At 38.8% G+C, this 27,783-nt stretch overlaps 1 protein-coding gene across 4 annotated transcripts in view; it reads left to right on the plus strand.

The window, feature by feature from the left end:
• Nucleotides 1–27,783, plus strand: part of ppp3ca.L (protein phosphatase 3, catalytic subunit, alpha isozyme L homeolog) — a 130,731-nt gene that overhangs the window by 56,076 nt on the left and 46,872 nt on the right. For all 4 annotated transcript variants that reach the window (XM_041581189.1, XM_041581190.1, XM_041581192.1 and 1 more), the window contains 3 exon segments: nucleotides 1,750–1,950; nucleotides 25,100–25,224; nucleotides 27,335–27,446. In XM_041581189.1, coding sequence (XP_041437123.1) covers nucleotides 1,750–1,950; nucleotides 25,100–25,224; nucleotides 27,335–27,446 — 438 coding nt within the window.

The raw sequence follows: 27,783 nt of genomic DNA on the forward strand, positions 1-27,783 counted from the left end.
TCCTAGGTAGATATGAATTGCACTATAAATAATACATAAATGTCCCTTTTCAAAGGGGTATTATGACTTATTTGCTTACATAACAACAGTATAATTCTGCACCATTGTTCTGCGGCTGTTAGTACTTCATTTGATGACTAGAATCTGTAGATTTGTATTGAAATGCAAGTTGTTTTTTTCCTTCTTTACAGTAAAAAGGCAATATTGCCTAATATTAAGCAAAGAAAAAAATTGTGTGTGTGTGTACAACGCTTGGTCAGTGCACCCAGAGCACAAAAATGAAGCCTAGGCTGGAACTGTAACATCAATATCGATAAAGCAACAAAAAGAGTCCGCACACACGTCTTATGTGAAGAAAAAAAGTGGTCGTTTATTCAATGTTTCGGCTCAGCTACATGAGCTTCCTGAGGACGGCTCATGTAGCTGAGCCGAAACGTTGAATAAACGACCACTTTTTTTCTTCACATAAGACCTGTGTGTGTGTGTGTGTGTATATATATATATATATATATATATATATATATGTATCTGTATGTGGTAGGCAAGGTATCGGCACTCACGACAACGTAGTAAAACTTGCCTTGGTGCAGACCTCAAAATAATTGTAGTGATTTGTCTGAAGAAGTCGCACTCACAGGTTATAGCGTATAGAAAATTGTGAACGCTCTTAAGTTGCGACTAACGTTTCAGAGGACTCCTCAGCCTTTCTCAAAGTGCAAAGACAAACAAAACACTGTCTTAAATACACTCTGTGGTGGGAACCTGGTGTGACGTGCAGAATCTAGTGACATCTGTTAAAAATACAGCAAACAATCCCCACTCTAAATGTAGTTCATATCTTGCAAAAAAATATGTAACGCGCAACTGAATTAAAATAACACTGTGTATCCGGAGTAAGTAAATGGAAACAAATGTGACACAAAATAAAATAAATACACCAGATACTATAGGTAGATCAAAGAGGCAGAGGCTGCGCATGTGCTTGTATATGGGGCATGAATGATATAGTAGCGGCACTAAAAATAAGCATTACCATTATTAGGCTGAGGACTGGGTGGTGTTCAGGCACAGTACCTGTGTATGTAGAGGATGATATGCATATTAGCAAAACATTAGGACTGGCACACCGAGCGATTCAAGCAGGGGACAAACCCCTTGTGCATTTATTGCGTCACAACGTTTTGGGGGAGTATCCCCTTAATCAGGTGAACGCACAAGGGGCTTGTGCCCTGTTTGAATCGCCCTGTGTGCCAGTCCTAGTTTCTTGCTACTAAGTTTTTGGGAGTGCCGTCTTCCTCATGAAAACATCCATACATGTTATAAAGGTGTTAAAATATCTGGTCCATACACATGATTTTGGAGTGATACACCATTTCTCCACCATTGCCACCAAAATGGATCCTGCCTGCTGGCTGTGATTGTGTAATTCCAAGACTGAAGGCAACAAAATTTAAATAATAAATATAGTGTAAGAAAAGTTTATTTTGCTCATATAACATGATAGAAAAGAATCTGGAATTATTTCTTAAGGCGACAGGTCTGTGCACCAGGCGGAATCTAATATGAAGGGCCCGGGTGTGCATGTGATTACTTTCTACAGTATATATATGCATAATACATAATGACATGGGCCCATATAGTATGTATATTACATATTTAATGTTAGCATAATGGCTGAATGCAACTGAAGTCACCTTTATTTTTGAACGTTATTTCTGAATTAATTTTGGTTCTCTATTTCCCCTATAGCCGTTCCATTTCCACCAAGCCACAGGCTTACAGCAAAAGAGGTTTTTGACAATGATGGCAAACCTCGAGTAGACATCTTGAAAGGCCACCTTATGAAAGAAGGGAGACTTGAAGAAAGTGTTGCCCTTAGGTTAATTACAGAAGGAGCTTCAATTCTTCGCCAGGAAAAAAACTTATTGGACATCGATGCTCCAGTAACAGGTGAGTAATTTTTTATATTTATTATTATTATTTTGAGATTAGTATGAAATATTTCATAAAACAAGTTTGGATGGCATTTAGGATCTGCTGTATCCACCATGTAGGGTGTGACGGTGCCTAGGCTGTAGTCCTTTGTTCTGTAAATAGCCAAGGAGCCAAGAGCTGTTGTTTACTGTAACTCAAGTGTAGCCTACTCGCTGTTGGCTACTTGCTGCTGTAAATTAATCCCTGTAAGTTACTGGTTGACTAAAGTGTACATTTTTGGGCATTAACATGTGTTAAAGCCTCCTTTTACAGTATTCATTTCATTCCAGAAAATCACATTTTCTTTCATTGCACTACATTAAGGCATACCCAACAATTTTCAAAATAATAATGGATGTTTTTAGATCTTACAAGTGTAGTTATGAGCTAGCCCAAAATGAAAGGTTTGCAAGATAGATAAAGGATGCTTGGGAGGGTGATGTGGTGCTAATGGTAATATGAGAACATATGTAGCTGAATTTATCAGTTCACAGGCTAACAAATATCTTATTGTTTCTCAGGTTCGATGTAACTAGTTCCTATGTTCTAGCACATGGCTTGGATTAAGGGCAATGGTGCACGGGATGTTTTGTTGCCTGTGATTAATCTTGGCTACATTAGGTTACATTACAGGGCCAATTCACCAAGGGTCGAATATCGAGGGTTAATTAACCCTCGATATTCGACTGGGAATTAAAATCCTTCGACTTCAAATATCGAAGTCGAAGGATTTAGCGCAGATAGTACGATCGAAGGATTATTCCTTAGATGGAACGATTAAATCCTTCGAATCGTTCGATTCGAAGGATTTTAATCCAACGATCGAAGGAATATCCTTCGATCAAAAAAAACTTAGGAAAGCCTATGGGGACCTTCCCCATAGGCTAACATTGAGATCGGTAGGTTTTAGATGGCGAACAAGGGGGGTCGAAGTTTTTATTAAAAAGACAGTACTTCGATTATCGAATGGTCGAATAGTCGAACGATTTATAGTTCGAATCCTTCGATTCGAAGTCGTAGTCGAAGGTCGTAGTAGCCCATTCGATGGTCGAAGTAGCCCAAAAAACGCTTCGAAATTCAAAGTTTTTTTACTTCGAATCCTTCACTCGAAGTTAGTGAATCAGCCCCTTCATTGTTACAGGCATTGTAAATGCTTAATTGCTGTTTTCTATTTTCAAAGGTTTATCAAGGAGACATTTTGTAACTTGAATCTCTATGAAACAATGGGTTCATGGCCAAATGTGGCTGATTAAAGGAGCAGTAACACCAAAAAATAAGTGTTTTAGAGTAATGAAAGTATCATGTACTTTTGCTCTGCACTGGTAAGATAGATCATATAAACAAGCTGCTGTGTAGCAATGGCGGAAATTGAAAAAAAGGCTATTTGGCACAGGTTAAATAGTGGATAACAGATAACACCATTATGTTCTATAGAGTTTATCTGCTGTGTAACCTGAATCTTTTCTCATTTGAATGGCTGCCCCCATTACTACACGGCAGCTTATTTATATAAACAATAGTAGTGTTTCTGAAGCAAACACACCAGTTTTACCAGTGCAGTGCAACACAACACTGCATTATATTTGTATTACTTTAAAACACTTCAATTTTTTGATGTTACCCTTCCTTTAAACTCAAAAGAACTTAAACCCTTAGGGGCAAATTCACTAAGATTTGTAGTTGCACCAGGCGCAACTTCGCAGCGCTTCGCCGCACTTCGCCAGGCGTAGTTGCGCACAGGGGTAGTGTAAGGTTGCGAAGTTTTGATCTTTTTCAGCCTATCACCCATAATGTAGAAAACACGCCAGCGTTTTTTGGGACTTAGAAAAAATTTTGACTTTTTTTTTAAGCAATCCCTATCTACTCTATTGCGCTTCGCCTGGTCTGAGGTGGCGAGGGAAGTCTAGCGTAAAAGGTAGCGTTCAGTACACTGCACGCGTTGGTGAATTTGCGTAGTTAGGTCTGTAGCAAAAATTCGCGAAGTAACACTAGCGAATCTACGCCAGCGTTCGTTAGTGAATTTGCGAAGTAACGAAAATGCCCAACGCTAGCGAATTGACGCTAGCGTTCGGCGCTTAGTGAATTTGCCCCTTAGTCTTATGGTGCTAGTAATTTGCCCGAACAGTTGTTTGGCTTTGCTAGTACAGGCTAGTTGACAAACCAAGACAAGAAAGTTGGTATTGTTGTATTGAAGCCCTTCTGCACGTAGATTAAGCTGATTTTTATCCTTTTTTCTCTTTTGTGGGAAAAAATGTGAAACTCTATTGGGCAACAGAAATAGTCAGTTTAAAATTATGTTACTCAGCTTTGCTTACTGTTTTGCAGTCATGAAAAGGTCATCAAAAGTCTTTTTTTTTTTAAAGTCAACTTAAGGAGTTGCAAAATAGATCGTATATTCCAAACCAAACATTTCTCTTTTTTTTTTTTTTTTAGAACAACCTGCCTTCAGCTTAATTTATGCCATCATTGTCACATAAAAACAACAGAAGCTGACAAGCCTGGGCAAAACATTTAATATTTTGGGAGTATTCTGATTGTGGGATGCTGGTATGAGGCTGTCTCCTCTTGCGGCACACATTTGAGATTTAATAGTTAGCTGATAATTGACACATATTAAGTATTATACTTTTTGGGAGGATTGTCTGACTTCTGGAAGTCCAGCAGTCAGATTAAACTGACATAATAGAATTATGTTATACAGAAAGCCATCAGGGAAGGCCATCTCCCATAAATGCCATTTTAATCAAATAATGCAACTTTTTAAAATATTTCATTTTCTCCGTAGTAATAAAACAGTAACTAAGATATGGAGAAACAAATAATGGAAAGACCACTTATCTGGAAACCCCCAGGTCCACAAGGTGAACAAGTACCATACTGGTTTGTTTGTATAATGCTTGAACAGTACTATAAACAGGGATTGTTTATCAATCATGTCAGTCCCTGCTTCAGTGGTTTACAGCTTGAGGTCTCCATAACATTCAAATATTTACTAAAATCTGAATGTATCTAATTTAACTTAAAAATGCTGGACCAAACTCATACCTCCCAACATTAGAAAAAACTAAAAGAGGAACAAAAAAAACTGTGTCAAGCATATCACGGTGAATATATTGGCCCCGTGAATTTTATGGCCACACCCCCTAATTACCATGTTAATTTTACAAAATTTGGCAGTTATGACAGTTTGGACATATTTCTGTGAGTTTTAGTGCAATGTTTTATGTGTTATAACAGTTTTGCTAATGACCATGAATTGCCTTTTAAGATGCTAGTCTTCATTCTCCCAAGAGACTGCTTATCTTTAATTGTTACAGAAGTATCCAAGTGCACCTGCTAGGCTGTTCTGGGCTCTCTGCCAAAAAACCTCTTATTTTAATTAAAGTTCAGAAACTTTGTATCTTTTTCTCGAGTCAGTGCAGGAGATCAAAGAGAAAGTCTGGACATTTCAGTAAGAAATCCAGGACTGTGGCTGAGCTGTCAAAATCAGACTGTCCCCCAGAAAATAGGACAGTTGGGAGGTATGCAAACTCCCATGCCCGATTTTTCCTTATTTATTAATAATTTAACTCTAATAAATCTGATCGGGGGGAAAAAAACTGTAAATTCAAGTGAAAAACCCAAATCATAAAATTTTCAGGCTTTTTGTCCCCGAATCACTCTATTTTTTTTTTTAAAAAAATTCCCCCATAACCCCGAAAAGGTCGGATTTTTGGGCTAAACCCACTGAAGACCACAATAACTTCAATTTGGGATAGGTCTGAGATGGTGGATTTTCAAATTTGGATTTTTTGCAGCATCGGGGAATAAAATCTCCCTGTTCTAAGTGTAATTGTTGGGAGGTATGAGGACATAGCTCCAAAACACAGTGAAAGTATAAATCCAGATTACAATTCCTCGTGTATTATAGATTTTTTTTTTTTATCTATGAGAAGCAGTTTGACATTTTTAGTATTCGCTACATTTTTCCTTAAAAGAAAACGTTACTGCAGAATATTGCATCTCCCATTTGCCTTATTTCCACTTGTCCCTGTAGTGATGACTGCATATCGCTTCATTATTTGTTGCCAGCTGATGCAGTGTCCATTATGCATGAGCATACTCTGAAACCTTTCTATATGAATGCTGCGGATTCTTGCTTTGCCAAGCCTTATTATGTTTTGTGCTCTTAAGTAATCCCTGGGATATTTAGTTGAAAACATTAGGAGGAGACAGCCTATACAATTCCTATTAATGAAGAACATGGGAGACTCTGATATTGTCTGGTGCAGATCACTTGCTCACTCCTATGCGAACTAGGGATGCACCAAATCCAGGATTCGGCCTATTTCAGCTGGATTCGGATTATGCCGAATCCTTCTGCCCGGCCGACCCGAATCCAAATCCTGATTTGCATATGCAAATTAGGGGTGAGAGGAAAATTGTGTGAAGGAAGTAAAAAATGTTTACCCTTTCCCACCCCTAATTTGCATATGCAAATTAGGATTCGGATTTGGTTCGATATTCAGACGAATCTTTCACAAAGGATTCGGGGGTTCGGCCGAATCTAAAATAGTGGATTCGGCGCATCCCTAAAGTGAAACCAACATAACAATGCTTGTGTCTGCTATAGTACCGTAAGCATCTGAACTAGTAGGAAACAACAGCTGTTGACAGTCAGAATAAATTTAGTAGTTTATCTCACAACTACTTCACGGTTTTACACGCCCAATTATTGAAGATGATTATGCCAATATTTAGCACAGTGGTAAAAGGCTGCCTGTGGTCTACCAGAATATGATGCAACCAGTGACCTGGTTAACACAGTGGAGCCCAAAAAAGAATATGCAGTAAGTACAGATTAAAGCACACACGGCCCCCAAATAGTAATCCAAAGTAATTCAAGATGCAACCAGGAAAAGCCAATACATTAGAGAAAAGAACCTGCACTATATGCACACAAATACACAAATGGTCTCTTTATTGTACCAAAACAAAATCAAATGAAGGCACAAAATAATTAAAACCAAAAAAAACAGGCAGTTTCTCAGCGACTGTCCTGCTGTTATTTCTAATAGAGACTTAATTTAGGTCACAGTCTACAAACTACAGTCATAAGGTAAATAAAGGCCATAATCCTATAGTATGAGTATTAGTCAATCACATTTGTACTGCAAGGATTACGTTTGTATACAAATGAAGCTGGCCACACTGGTCATTAAACTGTCCTTTCAGACAGCATGGGACGTACTTGAGTGCACTAATTTTAACAATGACAATATTCATATCACAATTCCATAGAAAGCAATAGCATAAAAAATATCAGAACAGAGGGTTATACATATGAAAACATGGCAACAGTATAAACTGCAGCATCAGTGCAGGGACCCCATGTGTATCACCTAAAATAGAGTTTACTTAGACCATTATGTGGTGGTTAGTCTATGAATTCATTATTTCCATGAAAGAGATCATGGGACCAGCTATGGACTGCAGCACCCACCGTCATCTTCATTAATTCTTTAAAACCAGCCAGGGAAATGACAACCTCTTTTGAAACCATATTTCATTCTTCTTGTGACTGTCACACCATTACACTGGAGATTACTTTTACATATCTAAGTGGTCCACCATAGTAAATTGACTGCTTAATGAAGTTATCTCTCTCTGACAAGCTATAAAGTATTTAACTGTGTTTATTTAATGTTTTACATAGAAAAAAGCAGATATTTTGCACATAAGGCTGCAGGTGCCTGGAACTTTTCCCAGGTAGGTTGTTATGATACATGTTTCAGGGGGTGGCTAATGTAGAAGAATTCTTTTAATTTGGAAAAAAATTTCCAGGTTGCATTAGGGCTACCGCCTGTCTGGTTTTGACCCGGACAGCCCGATATTTTGAAGGGCTGCCCGGGCCAAAACTTCCTGCCCGGTTTTACAAATAAGGAAAACCGGGCAGGATTCCCTTGATTGACATAGCGATTGGCCAATCACGTCATAACCCCTCCTTCTGATGGCATGGGCACTCCTACCTATGTCATTGCCCCGTCACTGATGTCACAGCTCTGCCCCCCTGCCCGGTCTCCACCGCTGAAAAAGGTGGCAACCCTCGGTTGAGTGTAGAGTTGACTTGCTTAATCCCTCTTGGTAGTCACCTTTATTAGATGCCCCACTGCCAAAAATTACACAAAATCCTGGCTTCCTAATGATAACCGATTTTTTGGGCTTTGGTTTTTGGGACATATTCTGAGTGCTATGAAGTCTGCTTTTGGTACTGATTCTGGTAGAGCCATTTGCTAACAGATGATTAAGAAACCAAAGGGTATGTTTCTGATCACTTGTCATTTGAGCCTACTAAAGAGTTGCTTAGAGTAAGGGAATAAAGGTACTTAAGACCATCTTAAATGTGATTATAGACAATATGTAAACATTGGTAAAATGTCAAATACAGGTAAGAGATCCGTTATCTAGAAACTCATTAGCTATACATCTCCGAATTATGGGTAGGCCGTCTCCCATAGACTCAATTTTAATCAATTCAAATTTTTAAAAATTATTACCATATCTCTGTAGTAATTAAACAGTACCTTGTACTTTCTCCAAACCAAGATAAAAGTAAGCCTTATTGGAGACAAAAAAAGCCAAATGGGTTTATTTAATGTTTACATGTTTTTTTAATAGACTTAAGATGTGGAGATCCAAATTATGGAAAGATCCCTTATCAAAAAAACCTCAGGTCTGAAGCATTCTGGATAATAGGTCCTTTACCTGTAATACGTGACTTTGTACAAATACATTGTGTTCCTATGCAATTCCAGTTAAAAGCCTTTCTGTTCTCACAAGCGCAGTTTCCTTATCTGTCAGTACTGACGAATGTTTAGAGTCAAGTCAAAGTAATCCGTTGCCTCCCAAGGACCACTCTCAAAAGTGGCAGGATGCTACCTGCAGAATATACAGCTGGACTTGACAGCCTGTTACGGATTGCAGCATCAATTTCCAATGCAGATCTTTCATGGCTTTTAGTTAATTTTGTAGGAAATAAGCATTTGTTTTCATAACAATAATTGTCATTAGAATGCTCTCTCTCTTTCTTTCTCTTTCTCTCTCTCTCTCTCTCTCTCTCTCTCTCTCTCTCTCTCTCTCTCTCTCTCTCTCTCTCTCTAAAGAGCATGTTTACTAACATTGGAGATAAATATCTGGAGACATTTCTGGAGATGTTGCCCATGGCAACCAATCGGCAATCAAATTTAGACAGCCACCTATTACTTAGAAAACAAAAGCAAAGATCTGATTGGTTGCTTCATAATTTGGAGCAAATATATATATCCACTCAGGATATATATATATTTAGATTTGCTCACTTTTTATGTGTCGAGTGATTACTCTGAGCTATATTTTCAAAATAGGAAGGTTGCCACAGGATTACTGCATTCATTCATGTCCATAAAGGGTCACTAAAGCGAAACGAGGTGGATTCTTGCACCATTCATTACAAATATGCACAGTACTTGATGTAGAAAGATCACTCGCAACCTATGCATACTTGTCCATAGCTGAATTTGAATTGCCAATCTTTACTATGCACGAAAAAGCACACCGGCACACATGATTTGAAGCTGCAGGGCAAGCCCTTGCAATTTTTTAATGCAGTGCAGGTGCAACGTTTCGGGGTCACGCCCCTTTGTCAAGCATCTTGAGAGGTTTGCCGATTCCTCCATCACCGGGCACCAGGTACTACAATATTGGACGGGTGTCGTGGGTGTGCGATTTCCTCTACAGCTACCCAATCTTTACTATGCACCTTTTTTGGGAAAAACAGACAACCTTCTTACAGGTATGGTAGCCACCTGGCCGGCAAAATTATGCTAATGTTATTAATAGGGAAGAAAGATAAATATACAGGAGGTATTATTTGACCAATGAGGAACAATCTTCCTCAGTGAGTCATAACGTAATATCATTAGTTATAACAAGTTCTTGAAACCTTGGTGGATGTTAGAAATGGTAATTTAAATAAAACAGCAGCAGGGAAAAGCAGACTGTGTATGTGAATGTGTGTGTGTGTGTGTGTGTGTGTATATATCTATAATATAATATAGTCTAAAGGGTGCACACCATGTGTAGCAACAAAACCTGGGTGCTAGTGCAAAAAATACAATGGGCCTTGGATTCAATGAATATTTCTCAGTTGGCCCTACCTGTCAGTGCAGGACTGGTGGTTAAAGGGATCCTGTCATCGGAAAAAATGTTTTTTTCAAAACGCATCAGTTAATAGTGCTACTCCAGCCGAATTCTGCACTGAAATCCATTTCTCAAAAGAGCAAACAGATTTTTTTTATATTCAATTTTGAAATCTGACATGGGGCTAGACATTTTGTCAATTTCCCAGCTGCCCCTGGTCATGTGACTTGTGCCTGCACTTTAGGAGAGAAATGCTTTCTGGCAGGCTGCTGTTTTTCCTTCTCAATGTAACTGAATGTGTCTCAGTGGGACATGGGTTTTTACTATTGAGTGTTGTTCTTAGATCTACCAAGCAGCTGTTATCTTGTGTTAGGGAGCTGTTATCTGGTTACCTTCCCATTGTTCTTTTGTTTGGCTGCTGGGGGGAAAAGGGAGGGGGGTAATATCATTCCAACTTGCAGCACAGCAGTAAAGAGTGTTTAAAGTTTATCAGAGCACAAGTCACATGACTTAGGGCAGCTGGGAAATTGACAATATGTCTAGCCCCATGTCAGATTTCAAAATTGAATATAAAAAAATCTGTTTGCTCTTTTGAGAAATGGATTTCAGTGACGGATTCTGCTGGAGCAACACTATTAACTAATTCATTTTGGAAATTTTTTTGTTACCCATGACAGTATCCCTTTAAGTTAATCCTCTCTGGAGGCAAGACAAACTGAAAAAGTTTCTTCCAATCATATCCTTCCCTTCTGGCTCCACCTTTTCTTTTCCTTTCTTTTCTTTTTTTTTCTTACTTTTTTCATACAGAAGATACTACAGTCTTCAAGAATTTGTCAGGGCACTCCCTGACTTACAGTGGCAATTCATGGTCAGATACGGCCAGGCCAGAGGTAGAGCCCAGATGGTGTGCTTCCCTTAGGTAGAGCCCCTCGCCGTGTGCTCCCTCTATGGTGATTAACCAAGCATATCTAAGGGATCGTTAGAGTGAGTACCTGTTTGAGCCGCATTATTGGCAACATGTCGGCGGGTTACGTGAGCGTTGGTGACGTCACATACCCTGCGCCATTACTAACATTTCCTGGGCTCAGTCATCCAGATGCGCGTCACTGCAGAGGTGCCTGGCCTTATCAGCGCACTGCATGTACGCGTTCTCCTGTGCACTGAGTATTCGTGCGTATCAAGCCAACTACACGATCCAGCGGATCCACAGATATTGTCAAGGCAGCATAATACACATAAGGTAACAGAATTACCAACGTATAACAACTCTACTCCTAACACCAACAACTTAGGACGCTAATAATATGGCTAATACTAATGAGGAGATATTTTCCCTTATAGAGGAGATTGATCTCCCAGATAAGCCACGGAAAGTAAAGGCCAAGTGTAAAAAAATTACCAAGGGCTCCACTAAACGTAGAGAACATTCTCCATCACCTCCACCAAATGATGATTGTTGTGAAGGTAACAGCCATATGACTACTTCCATATTTCTGCTTGTATATGGCGTGGGACGCCAAAGTTCCTGCACCCGGACGTACGCAATATATTGCCGGCTTGTGAATTTACTAAATCTGCGGTGAGTCTGAGCGGTTTTCATATCTACTTCAGCAATAGTACACGCTCCTCAGGATCCACAACCTCAGCCACCTGTAGACTCTAATCCATCTCAATCATCTACTGATCTAACACATTTAATGTCCTGGATTCAATCAACAATCCAGACCTCTGTTAGACAGGCAGTTTATTCTTAATCACTACCAGAACAGGGTAAAAGGAAGCGTAAACGCTCACCCTCACCTACATTACACCAGGATTCAGACTCAAACTCCTGTCATTCTTCAGAAGACTTAAGTGGCATAAACTCCGAAGATGAGTTCTCATCAGACTGCCAGTCCACCGATTCTGATGAAACTTTTCGACAGCCAGAGGATATAAAGACTATCCTTAAAGACATATTCACTACATTAGAGATCAAATAGGAGCAGACTGCATTAGCTAAGGCTGATAAGGTGTTCGGTAACACTTCATAGAAACCTAGGTCATTTCCAGTTCCCAAATCTCTTGCCAATTATGTGGACACACAATGGCAGCAACCAGAAAAGAAATCAAATATTCCACAAAAATTATTTAATAAATATCCTATACCAGATGAATACAAACATTGGGACAAAATTCCCAAGGTGGACCCACCTATTGTCAGACTTGCTCAGAATACTACATTACCAGCTGAAGACGCTGGTACACTTAAAGACCCGATGGATAAAAAAATGAATTCGGCCCTTAAACGTGTTTTTCAAAATGCGGCGGCCATTTTAAGACCAGCAGTGGCAGCTACCACAGTAGCAAAAACAGCCAGGTACTGGTGCCACGAACTAATAAAACATCCGTCTTCTCCAGATCTCCCAGCAACTAGAAAAAATTAAAACAGCACTATCTTTTTTTAGGCGAGGCAGCTATAGAAACGGCAAAACTCGCCACCAAGGCTTCAGCAGCCTCCATTTCAGGTCGTAGTGCCCTGTGGTTGAGAAAATGGTCCGGTGATACAGCGTCCAAACACAAACTCACATCCCTTAAGTTCAATGGATCACAACTGTTTGGCCCAGAGCTCAAACAAATAATATGTGATGTTACAGGTGGCAAAGGTGCCTTCCTGCCACAAGGCAGACGACCTCGACAAGAGTTTCATACCACCACAAATCGTGGTCTTCTAATAACGGACCTCTAGACCGCAATCTCAGCCACAACAGAATAGGAGATTCAAAACACAGGCACAACCAGCATAAAACTACCCACAGATTCCTAACCCTCTGGGAAGCATTCCAATTCAATCTCCGGTAGGAGGATGGTTGGCAGACTTTGCGTAAGAATGGCAAAACTCAATAACAGACTTTTGAGATTTTAGATCAGGGTTACTCCATTCCCTTCGCAATAAAACCACCACAGCACAGATTCGTAAAGTCCTCTATGCCTTCCGATCCTACCAAGCAAAGAACCCCCTTTATCATCACACAACAACTCCAAAAAGACAGAGTAATAAGTCCCGTTCCGCAGGAATTTCGATTTCACGGTTTTTACTCAAACCTATTCCTAGTCCTAAAAAAGGACGGCGACTTCTGACCAGTCCTCAATCTACAGCCATTAAACAAGTTTGTAAGATACGACTGCTTCAAAATGGGATCCCTTCCATCTATCATAAAAGGTCAAAAGCCAGGAGTATTCATGTCCAAAATCGACATCAGGGACGCTTATCTCCATATACCAATCAGTCAGCCTCACCAATGATTCCTGAGGTTTGCTCTAGGTCAGCAGCACTTTCAATTTCAGGCACTCCCATTCGGCTTAACATCAGCATCCAGGGTGTTCACCAAGGTTCACCAGTTCTGCGACTAAAAGGAATCCGAGTCACAGCCTATCTTGACTACCTCCTAGTCATAGCGGACTCAGAAACCCAAGTCATTTCTCATACAAGGCAATGCCTACTCACACTTCAACAACACGGTTGGCTAATCAATCACAAGAAGAGTCTACTACAGCCGACTCAAGACATAGTTTCTAGGGATGCAGATCAACTCACAAGACAGAAAAGTAGTCCTACCAATTACAAAAGCCCGCACTCTTTAGAAGGAAGCGTATAGCATCATGTCCGAGCATCAGCCATCGGCCCTCAATATTCTCAGGCTTCTAGGCCTAATGGCAGCCAGCATAGAAGCTGTATCCTTCGCAAAGATCCATCTACGTCCACTCCAATGGGAGTTTCTAAAATTGTGGAACAAGGATCATCAAGATCTGTCACAACCAATCAATCTATCACCTGTTGCAAGAAGAAGCCTTCTATGGTGGACTCAACTGCCCAACCTCACCAAAGGCAGAGTCTGGGACCGACCGGTCCAAGAGGTGATAACAATGGACGCCAGCCGCAAAGGCTGGGGGGCAACTTGGCCACCTCTGGTGTGCCAGGGCACGTGGTCTCTTCAAGAGCTCAAACTCCACATCAATGCCCTGGAGCTAAAAGCAGTATATTATGCCCTCCGACTCTGGCAAGCAGATCTAAAAGGCAAACAACAGTCCGACCAGCACTACGGTAGCTTACCTGAATCTACAAGAAGGAACAAGGAGTGCAGCAGCCCTCCGAGTAGTATTCAGCATAATGTCATGGACGGAATCCCACCAGTTCCTTCTATCTGCAGTATTCATCCCGGGTATCCTCAACTGGGTAGCGGACTATCTGAGCTGCAACACATTGGATCCCTGGGAATGGCGTCTAAATCCGTCAGTTTTTCAAAAAATAATCCACAAATGGGGCCTTCCGTGTGTGGATGTCATGGCATCACGTTTCAACACTGAACTTCCAAAATTCATGGCAAAGTGCACTTTGTCCTTGGCACTGTCGCCTAGCATATGCATTCCCTCCCATACCACTTATCCCTCGTCTCTTGCACAAAATAAGATTGGAAGGAGTTACCACTATCCTCTGCAGAGCGTGGTTTGCCGAACTGATGCAGATGTCCGCAGATCAGCCCTGGCACCTTCCATTGCACCCAGACCTTCTGTCACAAGGCTCAGCACGAGCAGATCACATCCACAGGTTGAATTTAACGGCTTGGATTTTGAAACCGACTTATGGAAACAAGAAGGGTTCTCAGACCCCGTAATTCGCACATTCCTATCAGCAAGGAAGCGATCCACTTTCACAGCCTATTACAAAAAATGGAAACTTTTTATTAACATTTGCAACATTTGCAACATTTAGTTGATACAATTCTCAGGAGCATCGCAGGAGTATTAGCAACTATTGTATCAGTTCTGACAGCTGCCTGTAATGAAACCCTGAGATTCTGCTCAGCAGAGACAAAAATAAGAAATGTATCGACTAAGTGTATCAATTTAGAACAGTTTACAGGGTCGGCGATCCCCCTCCCAGAGCTGCAAAAAAAAAATAAAAAAATAAGGTGAAAAAAGACACTTGTCACTTCAATATTAGAAAAACGGTCACATATAGAAAATAGAAAGTCATTGGAAAAAGTCATTATTTCTGGTGATCTATCTAAAAACAACTAGTTGTTTGAAGGTATTTAAGGCACATTCCATTGGAAAGATCAGTGCCTCATGGGCGATTCACAACCAGGTTTCTATTGAAGCTGTATGCAAGTCAGCTACTTGGCGCTCCTTGCACACTTTTTCGAAGTTCTATAAGCTAGATGTGTTAGCCTCTTCAGCAGCGGCCTTTGGCAGGAAGGTGCTACAGCAGTAGCACATAGATAGTTCCTGCCTAGTTAATCAGTATACTTATACTTTTATATTGTCAATTTTTTATTCAGTTATTGTTATTGCCCACATCCTCAGTCCTCCTGCACTGACAGGTAAGGCCGACTGAGAAAGGGAGATTTTCTTACCTGAAAAATCCTTTTCTCATAGGCCCGTCCAAGGGGTGCCGGTTTTTTGCTGCTCTGCATTTAGATAGTTAGGTAGTGAGGTTCTTATGTCTCCACCGGCAGGCTTGGGTACTAAACTGAGGAGAAGGTGGAGCCAGAAGGGAAGGAGAGTATTGGAAGAAACTTTTTCAGTTTGTCCTGCCTCCAGAGAGGATTTACTTAACCCCCAGTCGTCCTGCACTGACAGTACGGGCCTATAAGAAAATCATTTTTCAGTTAAGAAAATCTCCCTATATGCACAAAAACAAACATCCTTCTATTTTACAGCACTCAGGAATATGTTGGCGCTTGTTATTATTATTATTATTATTATTATTATTATTAATAATAATAATAATAATAATAATAATATGATCTCTGCAGCAGTGAATTTGGCATCAGACAGTCGAACAAGTTTATGAAAGCCTATTTATAATGAGTTTGCAAATTATGAGTGGTTGTTAGCCATTCCATTTGTTTTAAAAGCATTTTAAAATTGCATTATCTACTTCTAATGATGACGGCATTCAAACATAAGGCTTCTTTTCCATTAGGACACAATATGTATTTTCCATTACAATCTTTTCTCTTTGGCACTTAATAGACCATCACTGATAATCAGTGGCCTCTTTATTTTCCATTGTAATACAATTACTGAATGTTTGAGTTTTCAATGGAATCACTTTTGCCTGACATAAATAAAATGCCAGCAAAAAGCACAGCTTTACACTGACTTAAACCAGCTGCGAGACATTAGTCATGTAGCAAGTGTAAGTGTTACCAAGAAATCCTTTTTAATATAAGCAATTATTTCCCATTACTTTCGAATGGATTTCAGTTAGTTGGTTGACCTCAGTTTCTATATAGTTTGAATACAGTTATTTGCTCATTAGTAGGACATAACTAACAAACAAGTTTAAACAAACACTATCATTTATGTAAACCCCTAACCCAGTATCTCTGCTGGTGAATATGTATTGGCTTTCAAAAGCAAATCTTCAGTATCAATGGTGTAAATACATACATATAGGATGGTGATGGACAAAATGCTCCCCCTCTCCCCTTATAAGCAAGGAACGTCATTGAAAAACAAAACCTCTGTGGTTCTATAGAAGTGTTGGTGTTGAGGTGGGTAAGAAAATATGTGCTTTTAAAGAGTTTAAGTTAACTGGGACAGCCAAAACATTTATCAGGTACAAGGAAACCGATAAACATGTAAGCTAAAATTGAGAGAATTGCAGCAAGGAGTAAAAATAATCCAAAATTATGTTTTAATATGTACATAGTAAAAAATTTAAGCAGGATGGGGTGGGACCCTTAATGTCAGAGGAGGGTCAGTTAATTGATTAGAACAGAGATTCTGAATTATTTTTCGTCTGTCTACACAAATGAGGAATCAACTAATGAAGGTTTCCTTCTTACAGTGCTACGCAATATGTTGGCCCTATATAAATACATGTTAATAATAATAATAGTCTCAATTCTAGTAATACAACAAATGATGCATGGTTCACACAAGAAGAAATTCAAAAGAAACAACAACAAATATCTGGGACCATTTGTTATTCATCCCAGGGTACTAAATGAGTTAAGATCTGCGATTGCCAAATCTCTCTACTTAATTGTTCAGGATTTGTGGAGGTCTCGCATGGTGCAAAGAGATTGGCAAATTGCTAATGTGGTGCCGCTGTTCAAAAACTGATACCATTCTCAGACTCAAAACTATGCAAATAATGATACAATGAGTTTGTGTCCGCATGGTTTTATATCTAATATATGTTGCAAGACTAATTTAACTTCTTTTTATGAGAAGTTGAGCATGGACCTTGTCTCTGTGATGGCAGTGGATGTGATCTACTTAGACTTTGCTAAAGCATTTGATACAGTATCGCACAGAAGGTTACTGGTTAGTTTTAGGAATGTTGGCCTGGAACATAGTACTAGTACTTGGATAGAGAACTGACTAAAAGATTGGTTACAAAGAGTGGTGGTAAATGAAACATTCTCTAATTGGACCAGTGTTGTTAGTGGAGTACCGCAGAGGTCTGTACTTGGTCCTTTGCATTTCTACTTGTTAATGACCCCCTTCTGTGGCCCCCCACATGCTGTGTCTGTTTACCATATGTAAAATTTAAAAGGTATCACTACAGAGATTAACTGGCCCCTGCATTGTTTAAACCTCAAATTCAGACTAATATCCTGTATTGTTCACACCTGTTATCCCCCTGCATTGTTCACACTTGTGACACCTCTATTGTTTATATCCTAAAAGCCTGTACTGTTCCACCTGAGACCCAGACTGAAACTGCCCACATTGTTCACCTGTTCACACCTTATTCAAAATGCTAATGGGGCACCAGCACTGTGTCACTGTATGTAGTACATATTAGAATGATAGCTTTCCCTGTCTCCTGCTCTGTTCTGCCTTCCCTTGCTGTGTGTGCCATTCTCTGCTTGCCCTGTGCTGCTTGTGTGTGCCATTCTCTACTTGCCCTACACTACCTGTGGAATGTAAGCCTGTTAGGAGTTTGTTTTTGGGGGTTGTTAGCATTTTCGAAATTGCTGTTAAGGGGCACCAAGGTGTTTAATCATGTGTTGGGGGGTTGTTGTATTATCCACAGGGGAAGATGAGGCATATGGATTTAAGGGTATGTTTTAACATGGCTTCAATTTTTCAAATATGAGTGGTGAGGGATTTCCCTGCAACGAGCACCAACCATTTGTTTTTTTTGTGTGCTACCACCCTTAATGTGGATATGATCTTAAAAGTTCTTGTGGTAATGTGGGTGTGGTTTGAAAGGGGGAGTGGCCAACACTGACTTGTAATATCGGCCCTCCACCACATAGGCCAGTAAAATGTTGGCCCTTGGTACCACAGAAGTTGAACAGCACTGACCTAGAGGACGGCATTGAAAGTACTGTTTCTGTTTTTGCTGATGATATTAAACTGTGCAAGTTCCATGCAAGATGCTGCCAGTTTGCAGAGTGATTTGACTGAATGAGGTTTAATGTTGATAAATGCAAGGTTATGCACTTTGGCAGAAATAATATAAGTAATATAGTGAGATGAACAATAAATGGTAGTGTGTTGGAGGTTTTCATTAACTGAGAAGTATCTAGGGGTTTTTATTTTATTTTTTTGTCTAATTCCAGGCAGTCTCACTTTGTTGCCACAAAAGCAAATAAAGTACTCTCTTGCATAAAAGAGGGATGAAAACAGAATTTTGCCTCTTTATAGATCCCTGGTAAGGCCTCACATGGGGGCAAATTCACTAAGCGCTGAAAATATGTTAGCGACGCTTTCGCCGCACTTCGCCAGGGCGCTGCTAATTCACTAAAATCCGAAGTTGCGCTCAGGGAGGCGAAAGGTAGCGAAGTTGCGCTAGTGTTAATTCGTCAAGCAAAGCGAAGTTACAATAGCAATGCCTAATTTGCATACGGCGCCAAGTTAAAGTACAATGGATGTATATGTACAGTAGCAACAAATACATTACACTACACAAGCCTGGGAAAGCTTCATAAAATAAAAATAAAAGAGTTGTTATTTTGCCCTATACATGTGCCCACTGTATAGTTTAAGTGCCATATGTTAGGAAATGTAGGGGGGAAGGAGGGTACCCCCAAAAAAATTTACGATCTTTTTCAGCCTATCACCCTTAAAAAAGTAAGACGCCAGCGTTTTTTTGGGACTTAGAAAAAATGTCAACTTTCTTTGAAGCAAGCCCTATCTACTCTATTGCAAGAGGTAACGTTAAGTAAAATGTGCAAGTTTAGCTGGATGTGTAATATATTATCAAATTGGGAACAACGTGCTTAGATGACTTTGAAGGTGGATGCTATATACTTTCCTGCAAATAAGAGGCACTAGCATGAATTTATCATTCTTCGTAGATTTTTTTTTTTTTTTTTTTTTTGAAAGGAGAACTAAAAACAAATTTAGGTATAACTGCTGTATTTTTTACACCGAACTTATGGCATTTGTTACCATCTTGAATTTTATTAGAAGTCTCAGTGACACGCACATGCTCCGTGTGATTGGGCAGATGTCAAAGTTTCACAAATCAATCAAAAATGTGGTTCCCATGTTAGATGCAGATTTTACAGTGCTGATGGAAAAGTTTACAACTCAACTGCAAACTGAAAAAAAGTTTGTGTTTTTTAATTTATGCTAGTATGCAGCAAATGCAATAAAGCATCTACTTTAGAGAGCATTATTACATTGCAAAATTCACATTTTTATTCTTCTTTTTGCACATTTCATTTACATTTTTTTGCATATCTCCATAGGGATCTTTCAGGGCATGTTCAGGCATTAGTTTGATTTGACTAAGCTGCGTTTCGTGTGGGAGGCAGGGCTTACACTGTAATAATGGGTAGCCCAGTCATGCACAAGTAAAAAACATCTTGTTCTGTATTTGTGTTTCATACTGTTACCAGAATTCAAGCTATGACTTTAGAGGTTGCATTTTTCTGGTTTCAGTGTTTTAAAACAAGGACAAAACTCTGCCAATATAACTCACCAGAATATTCCAATTCCGGGCTGTTACATCATGCCCTGTCCGCTGACATCCACTGACAACACTGTTGATACAATGCAGCTGCTTAACAGACCTGTCTTTTCTGGGGAAGGACATTGCTTAAGAAGTGACACGCAGGGGTTAAGCAAATGCTGCTTTTAATAGCAATTGTTTTTACAAATAACTTTAAAAGCACTGAAGATTTTTAATAAACGTATAATGGAAAGTCGCTAGGATTTATGTTTTCTTTTATTAGGCACATTTTTATTTTGGGGTTGATTTGGCCTTCAAATGTAATCCAACTGCTTTGGGAGTCTTTACTGTCTATCTATACATGTGGTTAGAAGGTCAGATACCCTTCCATGACTGTAGTATTTTGTTTTGTACCTTTGGGAATCCTAAATTGGCACGGGATATAGGTTACTTGGAACAGAGAAATTCTCAGGAAATACCTAGTCTTAAAAGCGAGATGAATCTTCCAAGCTGATAAAAGCTGAAACATGAACAAGAACATAAGCTGCTTATCATGCTGCTTCATCAGTCATTTTTACTGTTAGCAAGCCAAGGTATTTAAGTTCTCTTGACAAGCACCAATAATCCCATCATTTTTATGAGAAAGGATAAAATATTCTAGATAAAATATTTTCAGCATATAATAATTCAATTTTTGCATAAGATAAACTGCAGGCACTTTTTGTATGACAGGGCCTTACCTTGTTTATATGGGTCCACTTTAAACAGGTCGTACACAGGCTGATAAGGGTCAGGGCACACAGGCAGGGATATACAGGCGGGATAGCACTCGAAGCGATTCGTTTTCCAAAGTCGCTCCAAGTTTCATCGTTAGGCAACTTCGGGCGACTTTGGAAAACAAATCGCTCAGAGTGCCATCCCGTCGGTGATTTACATTTTAGCCGACGGGAAGGCAGGGGAGGCAGTTTGGGGAGATTAGTCGCCCCGAAGAAGAGGCTACCGTTATTTTTTTTTTTTAATTGAAAAGTTGCTTTGAATTATGTTTTCTTTTATTAGACACATTTGTATTTTTGGATTGACCTGTCCTTAGTGAATAAATATAGTGCTGGATAATAACATTTGTTCACCAGTCCTCATATAAATTTTGTTGTTTTTAAATGTTTTTGCTTTATGTTCAACTAGTTAACAGTGTTTTTTTTGCTGGTTAGTTCCTTTTTAGATCCATTGTACGCTTCCTATTGTAAAAGTACCGTATATACTTGAGTATAAGCCGTCCCGAGTATAAGCTGACGTACCTAATTTTACCTCCAAAAACTGGGAAAGCTTATTGACTCGAGTATAAGCTTAGGGTGAGAAATGCAGCAGCTTTTGGTAAGTTTCAATTAAAAAATTGAGGGTTTCTGCTCCCATTGGAGGTGCCAGCGTCTTGTTTTTGGATGCCAGCGACCATTCTTGGACGCCGGCGAATATTCTTGGAGACTATTCTTGGACGCCGGCGACCGTTTTTGCGATTGACCCGAGTATAAGCCGAGGTAGAGTTTTTCAGCATATTTTGGGGGCTGAAAAACTCTGCTTATACTCGAGTATATACGGTATTATAAAAGTAACTTGATAAAAGCAGTGCTGGAATCCCTCAATATACCACCTGCATGAAATACAACCACATCAAATAAGAGGGTGATATTAAAAGTACCTGATATATTTATGGTGTAATTGTTGAGTTGTCTATAATATATACGAAAACTTTGTATACACACACAGTTACTGGCATAAGTTGATCAGGTGTGATGCTAGTTACTATCTTTTAGTGCCATATGCAGGTTTGGGACCTGGGGTTTTTCAGATAACGGATCTTTCCATAATTTGGATCTTTATACCTTAAGTCTCCTAGAAAATCATTTAAACATTACATAAACCCAATAGACTGGTTTTGCCTCCAATAAAGATTAATATCTTAGTTTGGATCAAGTACAAGGTCTGTCCCTTTCTATTCTCTGCCCTGGTGACTGACTGTTTATACAATGTAAGACAAGGCAGCTGAGTAACAGATCTGTGTTTGCAATATTGTTTATAAAGTAACAAGCAGCAGTTAAGCAAATGCTCCTTTCAATAGTAATTGTTTTTACAAATAACCTTAAAAGCACTGGAATTTTTAATAATTGTATATTGGAAATTTGATTACGGTTAGGTTTTATTTTATTAGGCAAATTTGTATTTTGGGGTTGACTTGTCCTTTAAGTACTACATAGGGTGAAACTATGTAAAGTTATTAGCGGAGTAAAGAACATAATACTTGAGGGATTATTTATCAAAATCCGTATTTATCTCATTAATATTGAAATATACTCCAACCAAATCCGCACGGGTTATTTCCCATTATTTATCAATAAATTTTTCCAAAAAAATTGAAAAATTTAAAAAATCTTGAAAATTGTATGAAAATTCAAATCATACAAATTTTTATGATTTTCTGCCTGAAAACTCTTGATTTTTTTCGGATTTTGCCTGAAAACCACAAAATCTTCAGATTTTTGCACTAAACCCCAGCGCAGATCAGAATATCTTTGGGACTTCTCCCATTGACTTATATACAGCCTTGGTAGGTCCAAGATGCCGGATTTTCGGATTCTGACTTATTCCATCCTTGGGGTATAATAAATCATGAAAAATTTGAGTTAATTTTTCACGAAAAATTTGTATTTTATAGTAAAAAAAATAGTTTTTGGCATTCGACCGTTAATAAAAAACTTTCTTAGCATTGCCTCTTAGTTTTTACTTTTAGAGCACAGTGTATATTTCAAGTTTATATTCAAAGGGGTCTTTCAGTAATTTGGATCACCATAAGTCTGCATAAAAAAATTTAGATAATAAACGCTATAGGATTGCTTTGCCAACAATATGGAATAATGCAGCTTAGTTAACATCAAGGTGCTGTTTTATTAGTACATCATCTATAGGAGATGGCCTTCATGTAATATTGAGCTTTCTTGTAAACAGGTTTCCTGATAAGGAATCCCATATCTGTATGTTTTATAGTTAAATTTGCTCTAAATTTAAAAGATGTATGCTGTTTGTTTAGGAATTGTGAGAAATGCAATTCAGAGCAGCTTCTGCTGTATTCTATTTTGTGTAAAGAATATATGTCTGTTTTACCTGATTATTTTAGATGTGGATTCTTTATTAATTCAGATGCTAATTATGGCATGTGTGCAAGGATTACACTTACTAGCTGCAGCTGTTCTTTCAAAATTGGTTCCATTTTCTGTATTATTTGAGAACTACTCATTTTTCAAGCATTACTAAATATAGTGTTTGTTGGTAAACTCACCTACTTTATATTCATTTTATTGTGGTGAAAAAGAGACAGTGGGTGAACATATTCCTGAAACTCGTTAATGCTAGGGTTACCTCAAGCAGCAATAGTCCGTAGACGAAGTATAACAATTTCAGCTTAGGATAACATTCAGAGAGACCTCCCTTTTAACCTGTACTGAAATTTAGACCATGTATTGTACACCATTCTACTATTGCATGACTAGGCAATATAGGAAAAGAAACCTAAAAGGTGAGCAACAGCAAAATTACTTTCAGACTTCCAAACCAAGCTGATCTAGGCACAAGTGCTTTATCAGAAAAGGAATTGACTGATTTTATGTGTACATTTCACCAAACGCAAGTCTTTACTAATTGCTTTACATTTTATTAAAATGTCTTTTGGAAGGAATATCTTATTGATAATTTAGAAGTTGTCTAATCAATGTTTATATAGTGAATAAAGTACCCTCTATTGTAAAATATAAGTTACCGAGGAGTTCTGTGACCATATAAAAGCACAAAGCCGAAGGCAACAGGGTAGTTTGTTTGTTTATTTATTTATTTATTTATTATAATACAAAAGTGAGTCATGTGATACATTACAACACTAAGCTCCGATTATAACCGATGCCATCACTAAGCACTGTTTATAAGGATGTAATTCACAGGATATTCATGGCTCTTGTGTATTATATAGTGTATAAAGTACCCCCTCTTTATAAGGATATTCTAAGTTACCGAGGAGTTTCACAACCATATAATATACAGGTCATGGAACTCCGAGGTAACTTCTAATATCCTCATATTTTGCAACTGGGGGTACTTTATTTATTATAATACACAAGTTTGAGTGAGTCATGTGATAGAAATGACATCAGAAGTCATCATTTATAAGGATATAATTTACAAGATAGTCATGGCTTTTGTGTATTATAAAAATATATACACTTGTCAAATAAAACTTCAAACAAAAGTCATAGCTGAAAAAACATAGAACCGCTGTGGGGCTGGCAGCCTGTGGATGGGGATGCCATGCCTAGGGAAGGTGGCACAGATTCTCTTTGGGGTATGCCTGAATGCCCATTTACAATGCCCATTTACAATGCCCATTGTGTAAAAGTTGCTATTCTAAGTATTCTTAAAACTATAGAAAGATCTATATGGCATTCATATCATTCATATTCATTCATATTATATATGTGTGTAAGGAGATATGATAATAAATTGTGATAATCTGTGTGTTTTCCAAATAGTTATAAAGTTCTCTTATAATGTCAAATAAACGTTAACCTTCCTGTCGTAGTCAACTGTGCACTAGAAAGAATTGTAGCATTATATTTGTTTTTTGATATACTCTATTACATCTGAGAATACATTTGCAACACTGATATAAAGCAGAGAATCAAACACGTATGTTTTATGCATATAGTTGCAAGTGCAAAACTCTGCCTCTACCATAAGTATACACCTCCTTTAATATGACCAACTGAAATAATCACCAGTCCAGCCAATTATTTTCCAAATAGACCACCTATGACAATAAAACATGAAACTTTCAAGAAGGATGAATGTTTTTTTTATATAGGCACTATAGGTGGGTCAAGTTCTCGTATAACCATGCACTCATTATCACAATTATGCCACATATAAACGGGCGAGGTATTGTTCTAGCATATATATTTCTAATCCTTTTATTCCTTAAAACCAATGACCTGGTTTGTACAAAATATTTCTATTGTGTTTTTACAGTGTGCGGGGATATTCATGGACAGTTTTTTGACTTGATGAAGTTATTTGAAGTGGGAGGATCGCCTGCCAACACACGTTACCTTTTTTTAGGAGACTACGTTGACAGAGGATACTTCAGTATTGAAGTAAGTTTGACATGGTTTTTATGTTGAACCACTTTTTCCCATATGAAGTGCTTTGCTTGACTGTAGAAGAAAAATAAGGCTTGTGGAGCTTGACAATTCCAAAGAGGGCCATATACTGTTCAATATATGGCAGTGCTCAGAACTTTACAACACAAAGCATAAACATATAGATTGATTCTACCCCCTTCTTTTCTCCTGCAAGTTGTAAAGAAAAATTAAGATACCTGTATTCTTCTATCATATTTTAGTCCCCCCTCGTGTCATTATCAACTATCGTACTTTTTTCGGGGGGCCTTGCCTTCTGTTTGCGGAATTTGACATTCTGTTTCCTTTCCGTTATGTGTTTTTCTTTCTTTACTACTTTCATCTTGTGCTCATCCCTTCTTTTTCTCCTAGGTGACATTCTTCCCTTTTCTCTCTTCCACTTCAGTGCAGCCATTGGTCGCCACCTGGCTTATGCTGAAAAAACATAGCCTTTTTTGGTATTAAAAATGTACTTTCAATATACTTGGCAGTAAATGTATTCCGCCATATTGATATACCCCATGCCAACACTTTTTGGCTTGCCTTCTTAAAGGGGTAGTTCACCTTTAAGTTAACTTTAAGTATGTCATAGAATGCCCAATTCCAAGCAACATTTCAATTGGTCTCAATTATTTACTTTTTATGTTTTTTTCATTATTTGCTTTTTTCTTCTGACTCTTTCCAATGGGGGTCACTGACCCCTCTCTATAAAAAAAAATGCTCTATAAGGCTACGCATGTATTTTTTTTGCTACATTTTATTACTCATCTTTCTATTCAGGTCCTCTTATATTCATATTTCAGTCTCTTATTCAAATCAATGCATAATTGCAGCTTTATGAAATTGCAAACTGGAGAGCTACTGAAAAAAAAGCCAAATAACTAAAAAAAAACACAAATAATAGAAAATAAAAACCAACTGCAAATTGTCTCAGAATATCACTCTCTAAAGGTGGCCATACACGGGCCGATAAAAGCTGCCGACAGACCGAGTCGGCAGCTTATTGGCCCGTGTATGGGGGCCCCCGACGGGCTTCCCCGATCGAGATCTGGCCGAAAGTCGGCCAGATCTCGATCGGATGGGACTAAAAATCCCGTCGGATCGCAGCCGCATCTGTTCGTTGATGCGGTCCCGCGATCCGACCACCTGTTAAGGCATCGTTAGGATCCGATCATTGGGCCCTAGGGCCCACGATCGGATCAGCCCGATATTGCCCACCTCAAGGTGGGCATATCGGAGGGAGATCCGCTCGTTTGGCGACATCACCAAATGAGCGGATCTCTCCATGTATGGCCACCTTAAATCATACTAAAAGTTAACTCAAAGGTTATCAATCCCTTAGTCCATCCAGTTCCCTGCCAATCAGCCAGGCCATGCATGAGGTGAGGGAGCGTAGAGTAAGAGGCAAGGGGCTGAGCAAGAGCACAGATATCATGAGGTGAGGGTGGACAACTAAGCGATCAGGGAAGAATCTGTAAGCGGGAGAGGAATAGTAGTGATGCCAGGAACATCAGTTGAAGGCTCTGTGAGAGGCTTTTCATTAAGATATTGAAGGTCAGGACAAACATGCATACATACTCTAAAGAAGTAGAGCTCAACACAACATTCTTTTTATTTACATGGCATAAGCATATGGATGCACCGAATCCACTTTTTTAGATTCAGCCGAACCCCGAATCCTTTGCAAAAGATACGGCCGAATACCGAACCAAACCCTAATTTGCATATGCAAATTAGGATGGGAAGGGGAAAACATTTTTTACTTCCTTGTTTTGTGACAGTCACGTGATTTCCCTCCCCGCCCCTAATTTACATATGCAAATTATGATTTGGATTCGGTTCTGCCGGGCAGAAGGATTCGGCCGAATCTGAATCCTGCTGAAAAAGGCCGAATCCTGGATTCAGTGCATCCCTACATAAGCAGAACAAATATCTACAGTTTTTTTTAAAATATAGATGGATCAGTCTAAAAGGATTTATGTGGTAAAAGTGTGTGAGGGAAAAAGTCTGAATGTAATGTTTAGTTAGCCCTTAATATTGAAATTCATTTGTGATCTTGCGTTAATCCCACAGTATTCTCTTTCAGTGTGTTCTGTACTTGTGGGCCTTGAAAATTCTCTATCCCAAAACTCTGTTTTTACTGCGCGGGAATCATGAATGTAGACATCTTACAGAGTATTTTACCTTCAAACAAGAATGTAAGTATGCCACATTATTTCAATTCTTTATTGATGCAAATGAGCACTAGTGATCAACCAGACATAAAAGGTTAAATAATGCGTGAAATGTAGGCTAGGTAAAGAACTTGGTGCAGGGATCCCATACCTGTTACATTACGTTCTTGTGTATATTTTATATAGACATTGTTTCACACAGAGCTGTTAATTTAGTTCTAAATTATTATATTGGCAGTGGTGCAGAAGATTTCAGGCAAAAATTTATTAAAAAAAATTGTTCTTTTAAACTTTATTATAGTTTGTTTTTCATTGACTTCACAGATAATTGCATTCAATATATCTACTGTTGACCTAGCTT

The sequence above is a fragment of the Xenopus laevis genome, chromosome 1L (genome assembly GCF_017654675.1).
Source record: "Xenopus laevis strain J_2021 chromosome 1L, Xenopus_laevis_v10.1, whole genome shotgun sequence".
Lineage (NCBI taxonomy): Eukaryota > Metazoa > Chordata > Amphibia > Anura > Pipidae > Xenopus > Xenopus laevis.